Here is a 19,257-nt window from a genome sequence, read left to right on the forward strand (position 1 = left end):
CTCCTCCACATCAGCCGGGGCCACCCCACGGAACATGACACTTAACAACGCACCGAGACAATCCACACGTCCGATCACAATACATACCATAATTATCCTTCTCTTCATACTCGTCTCCCCTGGCAACAGCAATCATGCAGCCAAATAGCTTGAGCTAATTCATTACTCCACAGAGGAAGTTGCCTGTGAGTAATGACACCAATTGCCCTGACCTAAATGCAGTAATAGGATCTCTGAGCACACAGACTAGGAAACTACTGCAATCGAGGCTCTTTCACTTCCTAGTAGCCGTGGCGTGGACCCACAATCTGGGAGGGGGGAATGCTTTACATTACCTGTGGCCTGCGGGCTGAAACACAGCCTCATGAAGGAGAAATTATACCAATGAAGCGAATGGGAGGCCACGGCGGAAAGTGGAAGCATGTGTGTCAGATGGGCTCTCGTTTATTTGAGAGAGGGTCGTTTAGAAACAGGCTAGATTAGAGAAGACCGGAATCTACTTCGTCCTCACACAATCAGGAGAGACCGGAGGGAGGGAGGGGGGGGGGGGGAGGGGGGAGGGAGGGAGGGAGGGGGGGGGGGGAGGGGGGAGGGAGGGAGGGAGGGAGGGAGGGAGGGAGGGAGGGAGGGAGGGAGGGAGGGAGGGAGGGAGGGAGGGAGGGAGGGAGGGAGGGAGGGAGGGAGGGAGGGAGGGAGGGAGGGAGGGAGGGAGGGAGGGAGGGAGGGAGGGAGGGAGGGAGGGAGGGAGCTGAGAGCCTGTTCTGTCCCAACAGACGACATGGAACCAGACTGCCACAGAAGTGTCACATATCAACGGCTATTCAAAACACAGCTTAATGTATCAAGACCAAAGCTAACTTGACAGTAGGTTTGTTTTCATCCTCGCTTTTACAGTTCTCAGTTGACTATTTTCTTTCAAAACAATTAGCTAGGCTACATGGCTTAGAATAGGATCAAACAATTCCCACACGGCAACTGTAAGCTCTGTACACCAATGAACCTAATCAGAAGATTTTCATAGCTGAACTGATACAGAAGCTGAATGTGATCCACATCACCCATCGTTTCATCTCCTCGTTTCATCTCCCAGAAACCCAGTCTGACCCCTCCTCGGTTCACCTGGATGTCCTCTGATTGGTTGGCTGCTAATGAAAGCTTTCTGTCCAACGGGCCCACCTGTGGGATGAGGTGGGGATCCAAGCGTTTGATTGGTCAGGAGATAGTGTTATCTGGCTGATCTTCAGTCAGCACAGACAGGGCCAGGCCAGGAGAACGTTCCAGAACTGGTGAACAGATGTAGCGTTGCAGCATACCACACCAGACCCCCTGAGCCTGGAGACAGCTTCAAACCACTCCCGTATGTTAGGTGATATAAAGTTTATCAGGTTTTGTATAACATTTCTTATGTCATTACATTGCTGTTACTATAGGTTTTGCTATGTTGTTACATGGTAGTTAATGTGACCTTAATGTAAAGTGTTGTTACAATGTTGTTATAGGTAATGCTGTGTAGTTATATGGTAGTTTATGCAACCTTTATTTTTCAAATTAAAATGTGTATATCATTATTAGAAATGTTACTAAATAAGTATTTATAGTTTGGAAAGCAAACATTTTTAGTTATGAGCCTACTCTGCTGATTCAAGTCATTAAAAAACTAGCAACATTAACATTTCAAGATGTATTTATTTAACGTCATAGAGCTTTGAGTATTTCCTCCTCCACAACTTGCGAGTGTCTAAAGTCTCTGAGAAGTGGGTCACCCAGGAGAGTGAGACCCCCACCAGGCTGACCTTCTCCACAGCTCCTCAGCGCGTCACCTGAACAATGGCTCTCTCCTTCCTGTTTCGCTTCCTGCTCATCTTTCTGCCTGACTTAGCAAACTCAATGTCTACAAGCAAACACCCCTCCCCTCCTCCCCTCCTCCCCTCCTCCCCTCCTCCCCTCCTCCCCTCCTCCCCTTCTCGCTCCCATCTCTTAGCAAGGCACCCCCCCTCCTCCTTTCCTTTGAGGCAGGGGGTAGAGAGTTAGAGGCAGAAGGATATAGCCTTTGAGGCAGTGGGATGTAGACTTAGAGGTAGTGGGTATAGACATAGAGGCAGGGGGTAACGCTTTTGAGGCAGGGGGTGTAGCTTTAGAGGCAGGGGGTATAGCTGTAGAGGCAGGGGGTATAGCTGTAGAGGCAGGGAGTATAGCTGTAGAGGCAGGGGGTATAATGTCAGAGGCTGGGGATGTAGCTTTAGAGGCAGGGGGATGTAACAAGTCAACAGGCAGATTCCTTCCTTTGGAGATGGAGGGGGGGGCAGGGTAGATGTGCACCTGAAGGTGTTCTAAACTGTCAACCGCACCCTCAACCTCCAGGCTCTTCTGACACAACCCGTCACCAGATTAATAGCCGGGGCCCTTCCTCCTCCGTGACCCCTGACACCAACAGGAATCAGTTAGCGTAATCTGGAAGATTTTCCCTTCAGAGATCTTGACAGTTCGGTTGTCTCTGAGTGACAGGGGCTTCCTCCCGTGGCCTCGAGTGACACCCAGGAGGAACGACGCTCCCCACCACAGCCTGAGAAGCAAACACTCACCTGAAGCTCTCTGTACTATCGTTCACATATCCAAACAATAAATACACACTTTGTTTGATGTTATACTTAAGTGTTTGAGAACTGAAAATGGCTTCCAAAATGGCTTGCTTGGTGTCTGTCCATCCACCCTCATCCGGACACCAGTGCCTGAGAGGGAGAGCTGCTTTATCAACCCCAGACTCACCAAGCTCAGGTTCTCAATCTGAATGTGCACCTGCATCACGGCGCGAAGGGGCTTGATGTGGATGGCTATTTTCTCTTCCTCCAGGGAAGGAAAAGCATTAATGACCCCTTTGTTGTCTGCGCTAGCTACACGCCATAAATATTTAAGTGTGTAAACCGACGCGCCCCCAAAAGGACCACCGCATAACATCTATAATATTCCTGTAAAGTCAAATGGGACGTTTGATTGTGGCAAAACTTGGACTTGTTTAAAAGTCTGTGTCCCTATGACGTCGTAAAGATGAAGCACGTTCAGACAGCTGGTTTCACTTTTTCTCCTCTTTTCGTCTCTTTCTATTTTCTTCTTTTATCTCTTTCTCTTTCTTTTCCTCCCTTCTCTCACTCCTTTTGTTTCACCAAAGCGCATGTTTTCTTAAGTAATGGTGTGAGATTCTAAGGCAAGGATATCTTAGGAGTTTAAACCCCTTCACATATACTCCACAGATGTTCTAGAAACAGCACCCCAGAACACAGAAACACCCGGGCCTGTCGCAAAAAACGCCTTTTTGATGTGTTTTTTTTCTTCTCTCTGCCATTCTTAGGCCTTGTGGAAACAAACAGGTTCAGGAATGTAGGGTGAATAATGTCCCTTGGTGGTCTCACAACAGTCTTGTATACTCCCATTTAACACACACACACACACACACACATATAGTGTGAGGTGTCAATCATTCCTGTCTGCTCTGCCAGTGTGTGACGGAGGCCCATGATAGACAGGAAGCCCAGTGTGAGAGGGTGTGAGCTGGCTGAGTCAAGCTGGGTTGTGTTATTGGGTCGTACGAGTAATAAGAAGTAAAGCAGGGAGAGGCCTCCCCGTAGGTTAAGGTTTCCACCGGCAGAATGAGACCATTTGACAACATAGAGATTCAATCTAGCCACTATCAGAGTTTAAATGTTAATGTACAGTTCAGTGAGAAGGAACCGATATGGTATAAAATGGAATTATACGCTCAGAGCAGTTTTATAAAGTCTGAAACAACAAAAAAAGAGGTTTTGTTGGGTGTTTATGTTACTTGGTCAAGTACCATTCCTGGTTTCATGGAAAACAGGCATTTTTGCTTATCAATTTTTACTCCCAATGTATAACTTAAAGCGCACAAAACTGAGTAGAACCACCAGGGTTCTCCAAAGCCCTTGAAGAACAAAAGCACAGGAAGATGAAACGCAGGGATCCTATGATCTGGCTCTATAATTCCCAGTCCATCTCTAGAACCCTGTGCTTGAATGTAAGCCCTAAACCAACAACAGATAAGCCTTTTCTGTGTGTCTCCTCTTTGATCTGGGGTCCTGCAGAGCCCAGGGGAAAGAGGGGGGAATCGGGACTTCCTGGTCAGAAGCCCCTGCTCTGGACTGGGGGTGGAAACCCTTGGGGGGGGGGGGGGGGGGGGGAGAGATAGAGGGAGGAGAGAGAGGGGGGGGGGTAAAGGGGAGAGAGAGTTCCCCCCCCCCACCCACCCCCCTGTGGGTGGACTGGAACAGATCTAGCAGCGATCTTTCTACACAAACACCGTGTGCTTGTTCGAAACACCTGGGGCCCCGGGATCCACCCCCGCAGACTGATCCAGCCAGCCTGCAGCGGAGGACGACAGCTAAGCAGTGGCAGGTCAGTTACTCTATAGAGGTAATCACAGTTGCCTTCCTGTCTTCTCAGCTGTTAACGTGGCTGGCCCGCATTCAGAGGCTGACACTGGACACCCAAGGCTTTGTTATGGTTTTATTGTACCATAAGGGAAGGAGACAAACAAGCCAGGAAAGAGAGGGAGAAGAGTGAGGTCTGGTCTTACGCTTCAGGTTTTGTTGTCTATAGCCCGGAGCACACAAGCGCTGTTTGATACAGAAACTGAATAAACCAACCAACCAGGCCAGCCAGCCATGTTTTAGTTTGCAACCTGGTCTGGAAAAAAACACAGTGGAGTAAGGTTGGTAGATAAGGAGAGTTACAGGCTGTCAAGATGGCACTTCTACTTGTTCGATAAACACACGTACAGGAAGAACTAAGCTGAGACATCATGCAAGGTGAAATCCCATTCGTTGGAAAACGCAAACGCTGAACATGCAGATGGCCTCTTATCTAAACAGCCATCTGACCTCCTGACAGTGGCCTGGGGGCGGGAGGCCTCTGATCAAAGCCCCGAAGAGAGGGGCTGCGGACAAGCAGGACGAGGGTGGGTCAATTAAAGCCAACAGGATGTGGATTGTGGACAGAGCAGAGAGCGGAGCATTGGGCTGGTGGAGGGGCCTCCTGGTGGAGGGGCCTCCTGGTGGAGGGGCCTCCTGGTGGAGGGGCCTCCTGGTGGAGGGGCCTCCTGGTGGAGGCTTGTCGTGTGGGGTGGGTGGGGTGGGTGGGTGGGCAAGGCGGCGATGGTGATGGTGGGGAGGGGGCCGCTTTGAGGGTCGAAGGGTGAGCAAACCAGCAACTGAGAGGTTAACTATCGCAGGGGGCTTGGCTTGCCCCCCCCCCCACTCCCTCTGCGCCCCCCCCCCAAAAAAAAAGAAATCCAGCATGACCTCCACCCAACGCCCCCAGCTGAGAAGAGCCGGACAAGACTAAAGCCCCCCATTGTTGTCTCTTACACAGACTCACCGAGGCCTGGCAGGGAGGGGGCTGAGGGGGGGGGGGGGGGGGGCTGGTGGGGGCTGAGGGGTCAGAGGATGGGGGGGGAGCTCAAACACAACTGTGTGATAGGACTTGGGCCTATCTAATCAAGGCCAGGAGGTCACTTCCGAACAACTGGGCAATAAAAGATTACTTCTAGCTGCATAACAGAGAGGCCGTTAGAGAAGGAAGGAGGGTGGAGGGAGGGAGGGGAGGGAGGGAGGGGGGAAAGGGGGGGTAGGAGGAGGGGAGGGGGAGAAGAACAAGGGGAAGTGGGGGAGGGGCGCAGGGGGCCTGTCTGTGAGGAGAGGAAGTGAATTGAAAAAAGGCAGCAGACGGGAACCATCTGGCTGCATGCAGAGAGAGAGAGAGAAAGAGAGAGAGAGAGAGAGAGAGAGAGAGAGAGAGAGAGAGAGAGAGAGAGAGAGAGAGAGACAGAGACAGAGACAGAGACAGAGAGAGAGAGAGAGAGAGAGAGAGAGAGAGAGAGAGAGAGGGGGGGGGGGAGAGTGGGAGAGAGAGAAGAGAGAGAGAGAGAGAGAGAGAGAGAGAGAGAGAGAGAGAGAGAGAGAGGGTGGGAGAGAGAGAGAGAGAGAGAGAGAGAGAGAGAGAGAGGGGGAGAGGGTGGGAGAGAGAGAGAGAGAGAGAGAGAGAGAGAGAGAGAGAGAGAGAGAGAGAGGGGGAGAGGGTGGGAGAGAGAGAGAGAGAGAGAGAGAGAGAGAGAGAGAGAGAGAGAGAGAGGGGGGGGGGGAGAGCAGGAGGGAGGATAAGGGGGAAGGAAAGAGAGAACAATCCCCCCACCACCACCCTCACACACCCCTTCCAAAACACACTCACACTCACACCCTCTGAAAGGGGCCACTGCCTCCATGGTATGGTTTAAGCCCTTTTATTTTTTGAAGTTTTTTGGGGGAGGCATTTTTTTTTCTTGGTTGAGATATCAAGGGTGAAAAAGAAAGGAAAGAGGAGGCGGTGTGTGTGTGCGTGTGTGTCTGTGTGCATGAGGGGGGTTTGGAGAAAGTTCCAACAGAACTAGGCCTTGGGCTTGTGAGAATAGGAGCCATCTTATCATTATGGACCGTCCTCAAGCAAGACTGTCACACACAGACGTTAGGATCCCTGTTTTTCCTAGAACTCACTAACCCTGGCCTTCATTTAGACAAAGCAAAGCAGCAGATATACTGTGTTGTGTCTAAGCAACTGCCTGCATGTATTCTACGTTTCTCCATGGATGTAGCTCAGTGGTTAGAGTGCAGATCAAGGTGTCATCGGTTCGAAAACTAAAAACTACCAAACTACGAAAAAACTACATTTACTAATATTTATGAAGCTACCTAATAATAATCTACTACAACCTACGATCGCTGTCCACCTACTGCCTTGAGCAACATTTGTTATACAAGTGCTGAGTCTGTCCTATTGATTTCATTAGCTGGTTGAATGCAGCCTCTCCAGGGTTCATCGGTGTGTGAGTACCCACACTGACTGCGCGCTCGTCTGGGAGGAAGTAGTAAGAGCCCTGCTGATGACTCAATCTCATTGATGAAACAAAAGCCATTGATCAAGATTAACGCTCGCCTCGGAAAATAACGCCTGTCCTTTCATTACAAAAGGATCACTCTGACTGATGGCTAAGGACTGTGTATTGATTCCCCTGCTGTGTCAACCACCTATTTAACACCCCCACCCCCCCTCATGCCCCCAGTCTCTTCCTCTCCTCCTCCTCCTCCCCCCCCCCTCTCACCTCCTTCACCCCCCTGGTCTTTGTCCATAAACCAGCGGACAAAGGCAGGGACAGGATGAGTCCGTGGAGAGGAATGTGCGATCAGATGGCCGTAACACTGCATAGCCACATGGTACTTGAGGGCGGGATGTGTGAAGGTTTAACGCCGGCCTGGTGTGGACGTGGACCCTGGGGCATATGGTCCAGAGAGCCCAGTCCACATGGAAGAGGCCCTGACACCAGGGGAAACACACTGAGGGTCTGTCTCTGGGATGGGAGGCTGGGTTGGTGCTATGGAATTAGCATTGAATATCCCCATTACAAACAAAAAAAAAAAGTTTAAACTAAGACATACAACTAGAAAATTGTTATAGACTAAGTTTCTTTCATGACAGTTACGTTGAAGTTTATTTGAGTGATTTTGAAGTAAAAAGTACTCAAATAAAACGTTAAATACCCTAACTCATGATGAAGAGGGGGTGTGGGGACGTCATCCACCCCAGAAACACACACTCCCCCTCTGTCTGAAGGGCTAGCTCCTCCTCTAGTGTGAGGGCAGTAAGGGAGAGCAGATGAGGGGGACAGCTGAGCCAGGGACATGACCGGTCTGGGGTTCCTCTGTTTATAGAAGAAGCTGTTCTTTCACCGGCTGTCTGAACCACTATAAGACAGTCCTGGGTAAGGACACTATAAGACAGTCCTGCTTAAGGACACTATAAGACAGTCCTGCTTAAGTACACTATAAGACAGTCCTGCTTAAGGACACTATAAGACAGTCCTGGTTAAGGACACTATAAGACAGTCCTGGGTAAGGACACTATAAGACAGTCCTGCTTAAGGACACTATAAGACAGTCCTGCTTAAGGACACTATAAGACAGTCCTGGTTAAGGACACTATAAGACAGTCCTGGGTAAGGACAGTATAGGACAGTCCTGATTAAGGACAGTCCTAGTTAAGGACACTATAAGACTTTCCTGATTAAGGACAGTCCTAGTTAAGGACACTATAAGACAGTCCTGATTAAGGACAGTCCTGGTTAAGGACACTGTAAGACAGTCCTGGTTAAGGACAGTCCTGGTTAAGGACTCTGTAAGACAGTCCTGGTTAAGGCCAGCCCCAGCAGAACGTGTGTCGGAGGTTCCACGGTGACTCACAGGGCAGTCATGCGTGTTGAGGCCCTGGCAGCCTCCGTCTGTCGGGTTAGGGAGCTCCAGGACTTCGGGAGCGAGGCCCCGCCAAGCCTCACACTCCAAATAGCTCGGCGTGGGCGGGTTCCACTTTCTAAATATACACTAAAACAAGCGTGAGGGGGGCGAAGCGACTCCCGACTTCTCCTGCCATGGTGTTACCTCATGCAATCACTCTGAGCAGGGTTTCTATGTTTCCCTCTGCACGGCGTGGGCAGATACAAGCCTGTGACAGGCACTGGCTCTGCTGGTTCATGGTGTATGATCCATGAAACGAGGAGAGAGAAAAAAAAAACTGGTATTTTGACAGTTATGAAAAAAGGAAGTGTTTTCAGAGGCTTTAGGGAAAGACCTGGAAACGGTGGAACAAGATATGGTTTCTTTTTAGGGAAGGCGGGAGGAGGAGGGGGGCGAATGGGCAGGAAAATATCAAGTAAACACGGTCTTCCTGTCCTGAGTCCTGGATGTGGTGTTAGCTCTGCTCCCATAAGAGGTATCCGAAGAGAAACCTGAAAAAGAGGCCTCCTATTGTTAGTAATTGTCCAGCAGCCAGGAGAGAAAATGGGGCTCGGATTGCAGCTCTGAAAAGAAACAGGAAATTGATAAATCGCTAATCCACTCCTCACTATTCACAGAGACAAAAGGTACATTCCAACTAAAAAAGAAAGTACATTAAACAAGGGCACATTTGGTAAGGGTGGTTTGTTACTCAAGTGTTCCGAGCAGGCCAAACAAGAGCCTTACCAAACAAACCGCCAAACTTAGATTTGAAACTAGAATCCAGTTGTCCTATGTATAAACGACCCAACGCTGAACAACTGGCACCAAAAACAAGGTATAACTTCTAAAAACTAAACTACTAGCTAACCGTGTTTACTTTAAACAACCAGAGCAGCAGATGCATAACACACCGGCTCCCAGTGTGAGGAATAGAAAACCTGTAGTACCTAACCAGAGCCCTGAAGCTAGTCCCAGCTCCAGGTTGATCACTCACCCAGAGTTGTTTCTGCCACTGCCTACAAACTAATCCCCTGTGCTTTAGCAATGTCCCGGTACACTTCCTGGTTGAGGCCGCCCTCCCTGCCTGGCTTTTCTGCCCCGGCCAACCACCTTCCAGAGTGGTGATCTCATCCCCGGGGGGTCAGAGGTCAGGGGACGTCCTGGGTGATAAATTCACTGACAAAAGGAGGTGGGGCGGGGGGAGGGGCCCCATGGCTGGCTGTAGTTGCCTGTAGTGCTAGAGCCATGCCATAAAAGCCCAGCATTGATAGTGGGTTTACTATCTTTGAACAGGTGGCCCCGGGTGGCTGCTACGATGGCTCCACATTCTCAGACACACATTGGGTGGAGGGGGTCAACAAGATGGAAGCCATTTGGGAGTTTGGCACATCCTGAATGAGCAATCTTGAAGCCAGGGAAATTAGCTTGAACATTCTTTTGTACCCCAGGCTGTGGTCAGCATTCTGACACAGCGTAACTTCCTGTCAGTGTTGACCCTTTACAAGCGCAGGCAGGCAGATGTTAGCAGGTTCTAGGCTAGCTCAAGTCAATGGCCTGTATTGTTTGGTTTCAAGGTTACAGGACTGAAACATGGGAAAGACGTTCTCCAAGAATGTAAACATTCATGTTTTGGCTGCAAGCGGTTTCAGCCGACCTCAAAAGGTTGACGTTCTAAAATCGTGAATTACACACCCACAACTAAATGAAAGAACATTTCGGTTCAGCAGGTCTAGCTCATGCACTGTTGTCTTGAATTCAATCGTCAACCTGAGTTTGTTCTACCTGAGAACAGAGTTGTGTTATGAGACAGACTCTGTAAACACTGAACCATGGAAAATCAAGACACAAGACGTTGCTTTTTTCATTAATTAATATATTTTCTGCATTAAAGTTAACATAGTTTTTCTTTTGTGCCACCCTTTAATTTTTCAGTAAGTATTGATATTTTGTTATATTCAGACATGAGTAAATTTAAGACTGTCTTTTGCAATAAATATCATAAAATAATAGAGCTTCACATAATAAATATTTTTTTTTACAACAAAGAATGTTTTAACAGACATTTCTTTTAAAAAATAGCCAGAATTCCTCTCATGAATTTGAGCATACAATTTACAAAACCAAAATAAAAACCGAAAAAAAGTAGGACAAGCCAGAGGAGAGAGTTGAGAATGTTGAGCTGGAACAGGAACCGGAAGAGTCCATCACAACAACCATGACAGGGACAGGTTTTCCTCAACACAACTCACAGGAAACCGAGCCCACCAGGATCTTTGTGTGGTAGCGGTTAGGTGATCCAACAGTCCTGGTTGCCATGCGTACAAGGTAACAGCTACATATCATCTAGAGAGAGAGTCCTTCACAGATCTGGTACGGGGCGGTTCTTACTTGTAGCTTAAAGCCCCGGGGATCCCCTGCTTAGCTGACAGGAACATGCCAGATGTACATGAGTGTTAATGTGTAGCTCAACAGAGACAAAGAAACAGTTAAGGCAAACACTGGTCTGTAAAACATGATCCTGTTGCAAAAGAAACAAAAAACAAACAAACGAATGAGTGGTTTTCATCGCTCCCCAAGCTCCTCTCAGGACTGCACTGGTGCAGGGGAGGCAGGGGCTTCAAATGTTTGATAAACATCGATAGTGACTATTATTATCAGCATAACCATTATCAGGTCCATATGGGAGGAGAAGGTGGTGGTGGAGGAGGTGGGTGGGTTGGGTTGTTTGGGCTCCATGCCCCCGCGCCCCCCCTCATCTCCCCTCCCCCAGGAACACACGACTAGTCCCCCAGGATCAGGAAGGTTTTCCCTGGGCCTGAGGCGACCAGCTCTCCAGTTTGCAGTACACAGTGTTAGAGTTCTTGCATCTGCACCCAGGCCTGTTGACCCGGTCGTAGCAGCCTTGACAGGCTTTCAGGCAGCCCTTGATGGGCGGGTAACACAGCAGACAGGGGAAGAGTACCGACATTAATCCCATGCAGAGGAAACGCGAGCAGCAGAGCGAGCGCGACAGCGAGCAGGGCTGGTCGGCGCACGAGTCCCCCTGGTCGTCGTTGGAGCAGTGGTAGAAGATGCCCTTCACCATACACATGCAGGTGCCGTGCTCCAGCACGCTCTCCGCGGAGCACAGGCACTGTCCGCTGCAGGCCAGGCAGGAGGGCAGCGTGCGCGGCGCCGTGCAGTCGCCACACTTGCACTTCCCGCAGCGCTCGCAGATGAACTGGTGGCCGTCCGTCCCCAGCCCGTCCAGCAAGTCCTGCTTCCCCTTCCCCGAGGGCTTGAGCGGGGCCTCCAGGGGGTGTAGGCCCGGCTGGGGGGGGAGGAGGAGGCCCTTGGCCTGGGGCTGAGTCCTGACTGCCCGCTCGGCTCTGTGGTGGTGCTGGGCGAGGGCCAAGCCGGGCCTGGAGGGCGGGGAGCGGGCCAGGAGGCCCTGCTCCGAGGAGGCGCTGCTGTTACTCCCAGAGCTGGCCGCACTGCCGGTGCTGGTGGAGCGGCTGAGGCCGGGGGCCCGGGAGCCTCCGTAGGACGGGCCCCCGGAAACCAGCAGCACCCCGCTGGGATGGTGCAGCGCGGACGGACGGTGATCGTAGTTGTTGTTGTTGACGTTGACGAGGATCACCTCGTGAGTCCGCTCTTGTTTCTCAGGCCGGGGGGCCATGCGGGGGGCGGGGGGGCGGCGGACCACGGACGGACCCTCGCTGTACTCGTTGCTGGAGCGGATGGCCTTGATCTGGTCCAGGGAGAGGATAGCGGCATGCTGGAGCTCCCGGTCCAGCTCAGACCTCTGCCGGCCCTCCAGGGGAGACTGCTGGATCACCAGTAATGAACGGCCAGGGCCATGTTGACTTTGGAGCTCCATCTGGGGGGATCACCACTTCCGACATTCACCGTGGACTTGGCATGCATCGGAGAACCTGCGGGGGGGAGGGGGCACTGTCAGAGCAGGTCGAGGGATGACTTTCGTAATGAAAGGTTATGTGTTTTTAATCACTATAACCGACATCGTAAATGTTACTTAAAGAAAGCAAACTGGTAACTCTGGTCTCATGAACTGGTAACGCGTTGTGGATGTATTCATTATATCCAACAGAAATGATAGGAGTGCATTTAAGTAAAGTGACTGGATGCTCAGACAGAAGCAGTTGCCAAAGGACTAAATGTAGCACAAATATCAAATGTGTTAGCTGTGTAGTTACCATATGAAATGTGTTTTGTTATGCAAAAACCTGCTAAATTCTCCAACACGCGAATGATACTACTTTTTAAATCTTCAAGCGAATCCCCCCCAAAAACCTCACGTTTCTTAAACATCAACTTCCCTCACAATATGACACATTTGAACCCTTGCAGAGAGGCAACCCGGGAAAAGTTGCCTATTAACGAGACTTTTTGTACCTTCCTCAATACGCACACATCCAAACTTCAGTAGCCTACAAATACTTCCCCTCCTCATTTACATTTGTATGACTAGTTAACATTCAAATACGCCTCGGCGACGACACGAGGACACGATCCAAGCGGACTAAAGGAGACTAGAATTTGTATTCTATTACGACACCAGAAGCGATTTCAAGGAAATGCTTTAACAATGGGGTAAAAAGCTAAGGTCATGATAAAAAAACACGATATTCTGACAGTTAACTTCAAACCCGAAGCCAAGAACTTTATAGGCTACGAGAATAGCTGTTTGGCTCAAGCAGAATCATACAAAATGTTGGACTTTATATGAACATTAATTTAGGTCGTGCTGCTGCATGTAGAAATTAAACTCACTGGACAAACGAATTCTCAAATGCAACTGCTGAAATCACGCAATTAAACAAATGCAATTTAATCTACACGCACATACTACAACTTGCTTTATAAGATAGTAGGCAACCTGTTTTTAAAACAGGCCTATGCAACTCTCTGCTTCGAAAGCCCAAGCTTGGCTACTTTGGGTCGTCCGTCGGCCACAAACTAGGTTTCCTGCCGACATAAAACGGGAGCTTTTATTGCGCGTCAAACGGGACGTAAATATGCATTTTTCTGAAATTTAAGTGAACGAATTCAATTATAGAAGTGATTCGTCTTTTTTTGGAACGCAAAAAAAAAAGCGGAGGCCAATGTGATGGACCCCAGAGTGTGCTAGGATATCAATCGTAAGATCTGAGGTCGGATGAATCGTATTAGCTGGGAAAACTTGTGAATGAAAACAACCGCCGTGGGGGAGGGGTGTTTGTTAGTTGCGCGTGAGAGTATTCCCTGACAAATCAACCCCCCCCCCCCCCCCCCCCCCCACCACCACCCCGGTTCTATTCCGAGGGACGACTAGCCTCCGGTATGGCAGACAGCGTAGGATCCGGACGCAAACATCATAAAAGATATTGCCAACTTGCGATCAATGTAAGCACCAGATGCGAATTCACGAGGCCACCTATCTCGACACAAAGTCACCAGTTCATTTCGTGCAAATGATGCCAAAACATGTACAGACTCGGAGTTTTAAACCTGGGACTATTTTAGGCTACTTTTTGTCCAAGTTATATTACTTAAATGCAAATGGTTTTCTAGACAAGTGAATAATTTCGAAACCAAAGACATGATTATAGCAAACGTTTTAAAAACATTGAGGGAAATACGCACCTAAATGCAACCATCCATAACGTCGAATCCATCAACCATTATACCAGAACTCCATCCAAGGAAATCGTCCAGACTAACTTAAAAGCAGATAACGTTCATAATGCACAATGTTAATTCCAAAAAAATGTGAGGCTTTATCTTCTTTCCGTTAATCCTTTTAGGCTAAATGTTGATGTTTTAAACACGCAGTTACATCAATCTGTTCCAGAAACAGTAAATCCACGATAGAGGCTAGATGTAAGACAGTGTTAGAGTTGCGCACTTGAGGCCGATTTGTAGACAAGAAACCCAGGTTAGTCCGGTAGCAGAATAGCGATCGTGATTAAAATGACTTCAGTTTCTTTGTGCAAACAAATTCGAAATGCAGACAAATACTGATATATCCAAGAGCCTCCCTTCGCGTATCTGTAGAAAGGCGCGAGTTATGTCGTGTTGTCTAACGCTCAAAGCAAACCCTTGTCTCGTTCGTGCTCTCTCCAAAGCTGCAGCACTGTCTAACACTGAATGAATGGGAATGTAGGGCTCAGTGTTTGCTCGACAAGCCAACTGCCATTGGCCATTCAGTTCACTGAAAAAGGATACATCGCATCCGCTCTTAATTCATTGGGCAGATGTGGAAGGCCGGGCGACAGAGATGTGTGCAGTACTTAAGGTGGAACGCTCCACAAAAAGCCTACCAGAGGGAAAACTCATTTCCGTTCTTGTGGTTAACAAACACCATATCTCTCAGCCTACAGATAAGACTGAGAGCTAACGCAGACATAGATCCACGAGTTTGACACGTTACGCCAAACCACGTTTCCGTGAAACTCAAGATTAGCCTTTTGTTCTACCTTAAAATATCTTCAGATTAAACGATGAAGCTATGTATTGCTGCAATGCATGTTAAAATCTCGATGTATACAGATAAAATAGTGAAATTATGTGTTAGACGGCAGAGGATAGACAACAGGGAGCTTTTCAGATTTCACCGTGCGCATGTAATTTGAGAACGACCTTAAGAAAAAGGCACCCCGCGAGCGAGGGGAAAGAGTCCCCCCCCCCCCCCCCCGTTCTTGACTGTCTGGTTTGATTGGTGTCGCGGATGCGCTACATCCGGATCCATGAGAAAAGGAAGTTCAATACAAAGTCAATTTATCCCTTTCAAATGGAAAAATCAATAGATGAATGACCCCAATGTCACATCGGGCCAACAGAGTCGTCAAAAAAAACGAGTACAGTTAAGGAACTGATAAATCGCATCCTTATTGCTCTGCGATGTTTTGACTTGACATAAAAAGGGCAGTTTACTGAAATGGATGATATAGCTAGTCCTCCCTGTGAAAGCCTGTCGCAGAGAAACTCTTCCACGGTCAGAAGTGTGATCGGAAATCTAACCATTTCAAAGATTTAACAGATTTTTCAACGTCGCAATCAATATTCTAGCCATGCCTGTTATTCTCTGTTGAATGCAATATATTTATACAAGCGAGGAAACGTTTCATTAAGGTTAAATAGGCTCCAGCCCATTTTGTGCTGCTTTTTTTATAGTACAATTATTGTCATTAAATAATTACAGTGGAATTAAAAAAGCGTTAAAAAAAGCGGTCAATGTATCTCGGATACATTTTAGTCATTAATCTTTACTACAACAAAAGATGAACAAAACACATTAAATAGCATATTTACTACATTATTTATTACATTATCAAATCCTCACATCTACAAAATGCACAACCTGGGCATTTCAAATCCCCCATCAGTCCCAAAAATTATAATATCTAAATTAATAATCAAAAGATAAAGATACTAAACACTGACAGAGGAGCCTTAGAAAGCAACAAAGGAGAAGAATCTCCTTCCTATCACAGTCACATTCCTTGGCTGGTGTCCACAGTAACACAGAGACACTTCTCCGCTCCGTCCTGAACAGTCCTCCAGGTTGGCCTTCTTCCCCAGGGACATCAGAAGAGACGCAGGCCTCGCTGCTGCTGGTAGTTGACGTAGGACTGGATGAGAGCGTCCGGGACCCTGGGCGTGACGGCCTGCAGAGCCCTGTGGAAGTGTCCGGCCGCGATGCTCTGAGCTGTGATGTCTTCCTGCAGGGCCTGGAGGGCCGCCTCCCGGCACACTGCTGTGATCTGAGACAGGAGACACACAGACAGGCACTCAGACACGTTGGACACATGTACATTTAGTCATTTAGCAGACGCTCTTATCCAGAGAGACTTACAGTAAGTACAGGGACATCCCCCCCGAGGCAAGTAGGGTGAAGTGCCTTGCCCGACTCCCTAACCGCTCAGCCACCCGACTCCCGAACCAGACCTATACACACACACACACACACACCTGGGTTCTGGAGGGGTGGGGGCCAACTGAGAACGGGCGCCTCTCTTCACAGCAGAATACTGTTACCTGCAATGGCTTGCAAATGCTCTGAATGTATTTCAGGCTGGGTAAAGGGAGTCACATGGACGGTGAGCTCACACATTCCCTTGGTGAACTCCCCCGTTCCCAGACCGACACTGCACAGACTAACCCTAACCCTGCAATTAGCTTGCCTCGACACACAACGTTCTGACTATAGGTAGCTGCTATGTGGTTAGTGTAATGTTAATGTACAGTGTTGGCTGACTAGCAGAAACCGTTGAGGAGACGAGAGAAGTGGGAGGCCAGTTCCTGTTGAGCTCATCGCTCAATGGAGGCTGCCGACAAAATGGCCGACCTGACAAGTCTAGTCGGTCAGAGTTTGTGAACAAGTGACACGTGCAGAGGTTTTGCATGACGAAGTTGGTAATATTTGGGAGTATTGTATTAATATATGTATTGGTATAATCTTTCAAAGGTTTGCGAGTTATCTTCGTACTCTCTTTCTCTGGTTTCCTCCCTCTCCCTTCTTCTCTCACTGTCTCGCAGTCTTCCTCTCTGTCCTGTACGTTTTTTCACAGTCAACCAGAAGAGAGGAAACTGATATCCCACTTAGGCAAACCTTTCCAGTTCCGGCAAGGATGGCAACGTAATTCCTCTGACCCAAGGGCTGAGCAGAGTAAAAACAATGAGGACAACTGTGTCTTTCATGTCAATCTGTGGTTTGATCCTGAAGGGACAAGCTGAAGAACTGGCTGGAGAAGAGAATGGGGAGGGTGAGGTGTGCGGGCAGGCGGGCGGGCGAGCTACGTAGCCATGGCAGGTGTTGCACAGATGTCAGGACATCATATTCAGCTTTGTGTTAGAGCAACTGAACAACATGATTCAGACAGAAAACAAAAACTCTGGCTGATGTTTCTGAGGTTTTTGCGTCACTCAGATTATTAAGTATGTATTTAGTATTATGTTTCCATGTATCATGTACGCAAACAAATACAATCATTGTGGACTTCGTAAACTTTTTCCCTGGACAGCAGGGACATGGGCCTCAATCCCATGACTCAACTGCAAATTATTTCGTTGTTTACTCCTCTACCCCCCACCCAGTCACACACACACACACACACACACACACACACACACACACACACACACACACACACACACACACACACACACACACACACACACACACACACACACACACACACACACACACACACACACACACACACACACACACACACACACACACACACACACACACACCTCCTCCTTCTTTAAGAGGGCAGTGAGGTGAGAACCCTCCAGTGTTTTCGGTGCATGTTTGCCTTTGTGGCTTTCTGGAATAGCACACGGTAAACAGGCCGAGCAAAACAGCCCGTTTGTTTGTAAACGTGGAGGCATGTGCAGCCTGGAGCCAGCGAACAGCCCCCCTGAAGAGGGCCCCTCGCAGGAAACTGCAGACGCACAGAAACCAAGGGGGCCAAGCTTGTGGCAGGCCGCCTAAGTTATGGATCGAGGTTTTATTGCAATGCAGACCTTATTTTTCATTCCCTTCATAAATTATGTCAGCAATCACTTAAATATACGGAGGGGCTGGAGGGCTGGGAGGGTGAAGTGGCTTGTGTGGGGACCTGGCGGGCAGCAGCCGTCGTGAAGTGGGAGCGAAAAAAGGGGCGCAAAAAATTGGGAGGTGTTTCACCATGTGGCGGGGCGAGGGACTGATTTAAACACGTCTAATTAATGAAACGTAAAAGAAAATAAAGTCAAAGTGTTAGTGTGACAAATTACCACAAGGTAACCGGAAGCCTCGCACACAGTGGTAGTTTTTCGTACCTCAAAAATAGTTTCGCGGCATCTCATGCAACGTGAATAACTTGCAGACCTTTTCGATAGACCCATCATAGAGCTCAACTGGAGTAATAATGATGTTTTGATTTAGCAGACAAGCTACACCCAGTCCCGTTATGGAGGGATCCTACACAATCCTTCTGCCAGTCAAATGACCACAGTGCTGTCCCGGGAGCAGCCTGGACCGCAGTGATTCAGGCAGGACGCAGGAGTGGGGTGGACACACTCCTGAAACGCTGCCGTCTCCTCCTGCTCCGACCACACGCTTGTTTCCACTCGCTCCTCGCTGCTTTTATCTGCGCTGCCCAACCCCAGACCAATGAGCTCTGACACTCACAGACACACACACGCACACAAGCACACACGCATGCACGCACAATTTGAAGAAATGATTGTGCAGGCCACTGAGCGTCTGTCATCATATTTCCCCGACGGTAAGAAGCGAGGGTAGGGTGCAGTCAGTGGAACACCATAATGATACGTTCCTGCAGGTCGCTAGTCACATTGAGGTCAGTTCTTTGTTGGTTCTTTCATTGGAAGGGGCAGGCAGAGTCATTAGGGAAGCGGAGGGACCAGGAAGGCCTGTCTTCCACAGTGGGCCCTGGTGCAGCACAGAAGATCTTGGCAGAGAGGTTGTTTAACAGGGGATGACATCAGTGTTTTTCCCAGAGCTGGAGGCTGGCTCATTAGCCGGCTATACCAGCCTGGCTAGGCTACAACAGTAGCCTGGCTAGGCTACATCAGTAGCCTGGCTAGGCTACAACAGTAGCCTGGCTAGGCTACAACAGTAGCCTGGCTAGGTTACAACAGTAGCCTGGCTAGGTTACAACAGTAGCCTGGCTAGGCTACATCAGTAGCCTGGCTAGGCTACATCAGTAGCCTGGCTAGGCTACATCAGCCCTGGCTAGGCTACTACACCAGCCATGACCCTGACCCTAACCCAGGCCTGCTCTCTGGCACACATGAAGCCAGACACGAGTGTGTGGAAGTACACAAGCGCTCTCTCTCAAACACACGCACCAATATACTTTTTCTTTGCAGCAGGCCACACACACTGCACAAACTCTCACATTTATATACTCAAACATACTCTTACTAACACACACACACACTTCGACCT

The 19,257-nt window shown here is 48.9% G+C and overlaps 2 protein-coding genes and 1 long non-coding RNA gene across 4 annotated transcripts in view; all 3 read right to left on the reverse strand.

Annotated features, from left to right (window-relative positions):
* LOC146301874 (uncharacterized) overlaps positions 1–9,322 on the reverse strand; it is a 22,485-nt gene extending 13,163 nt beyond the window's left edge. The window contains exon 1 of the long non-coding RNA XR_014755240.1: positions 9,307–9,322. This is a non-coding gene — a long non-coding RNA (uncharacterized LOC146301874). The remainder of the gene's footprint in view (positions 1–9,306) is intronic.
* An 850-nt stretch (positions 9,323–10,172) lies between these two features.
* Positions 10,173–14,506, reverse strand: spry1 (sprouty homolog 1, antagonist of FGF signaling (Drosophila)). The gene is made up of 2 exons (XM_084700928.1): positions 13,938–14,506; positions 10,173–12,226 (listed from the first exon to the last, which is right to left on the reverse strand). Exon 2 carries the CDS (start codon positions 12,169–12,171, stop codon positions 11,107–11,109), a length of 1,065 nt encoding a protein of 354 aa, XP_084557054.1. The 5' UTR covers positions 12,172–12,226; positions 13,938–14,506; the 3' UTR covers positions 10,173–11,106.
* A 1,087-nt stretch (positions 14,507–15,593) lies between these two features.
* The window catches only part of afg2a (AAA ATPase AFG2A), a 62,307-nt gene continuing 58,643 nt past the window's right edge, over positions 15,594–19,257 (reverse strand). The window contains exons 17-18 of one of the 2 annotated variants that reach the window (XM_084700929.1): positions 16,150–16,241; positions 15,594–16,057 (exon numbers count right to left, since the gene is read on the reverse strand). In XM_084700929.1, coding sequence (XP_084557055.1) covers positions 15,703–16,057; positions 16,150–16,241 — 447 coding nt within the window. In that variant the 3' untranslated portion in view covers positions 15,594–15,702. The remainder of the gene's footprint in view (positions 16,058–16,149; positions 16,242–19,257) is intronic. The other variant, XM_084700930.1, reaches the window with a different exon arrangement.

The sequence above is a fragment of the Hypomesus nipponensis genome, chromosome 1, assembly GCF_054491055.1.
Source record: "Hypomesus nipponensis isolate SF chromosome 1, ASM5449105v1, whole genome shotgun sequence".
Taxonomy (NCBI): domain Eukaryota; kingdom Metazoa; phylum Chordata; class Actinopteri; order Osmeriformes; family Osmeridae; genus Hypomesus; species Hypomesus nipponensis.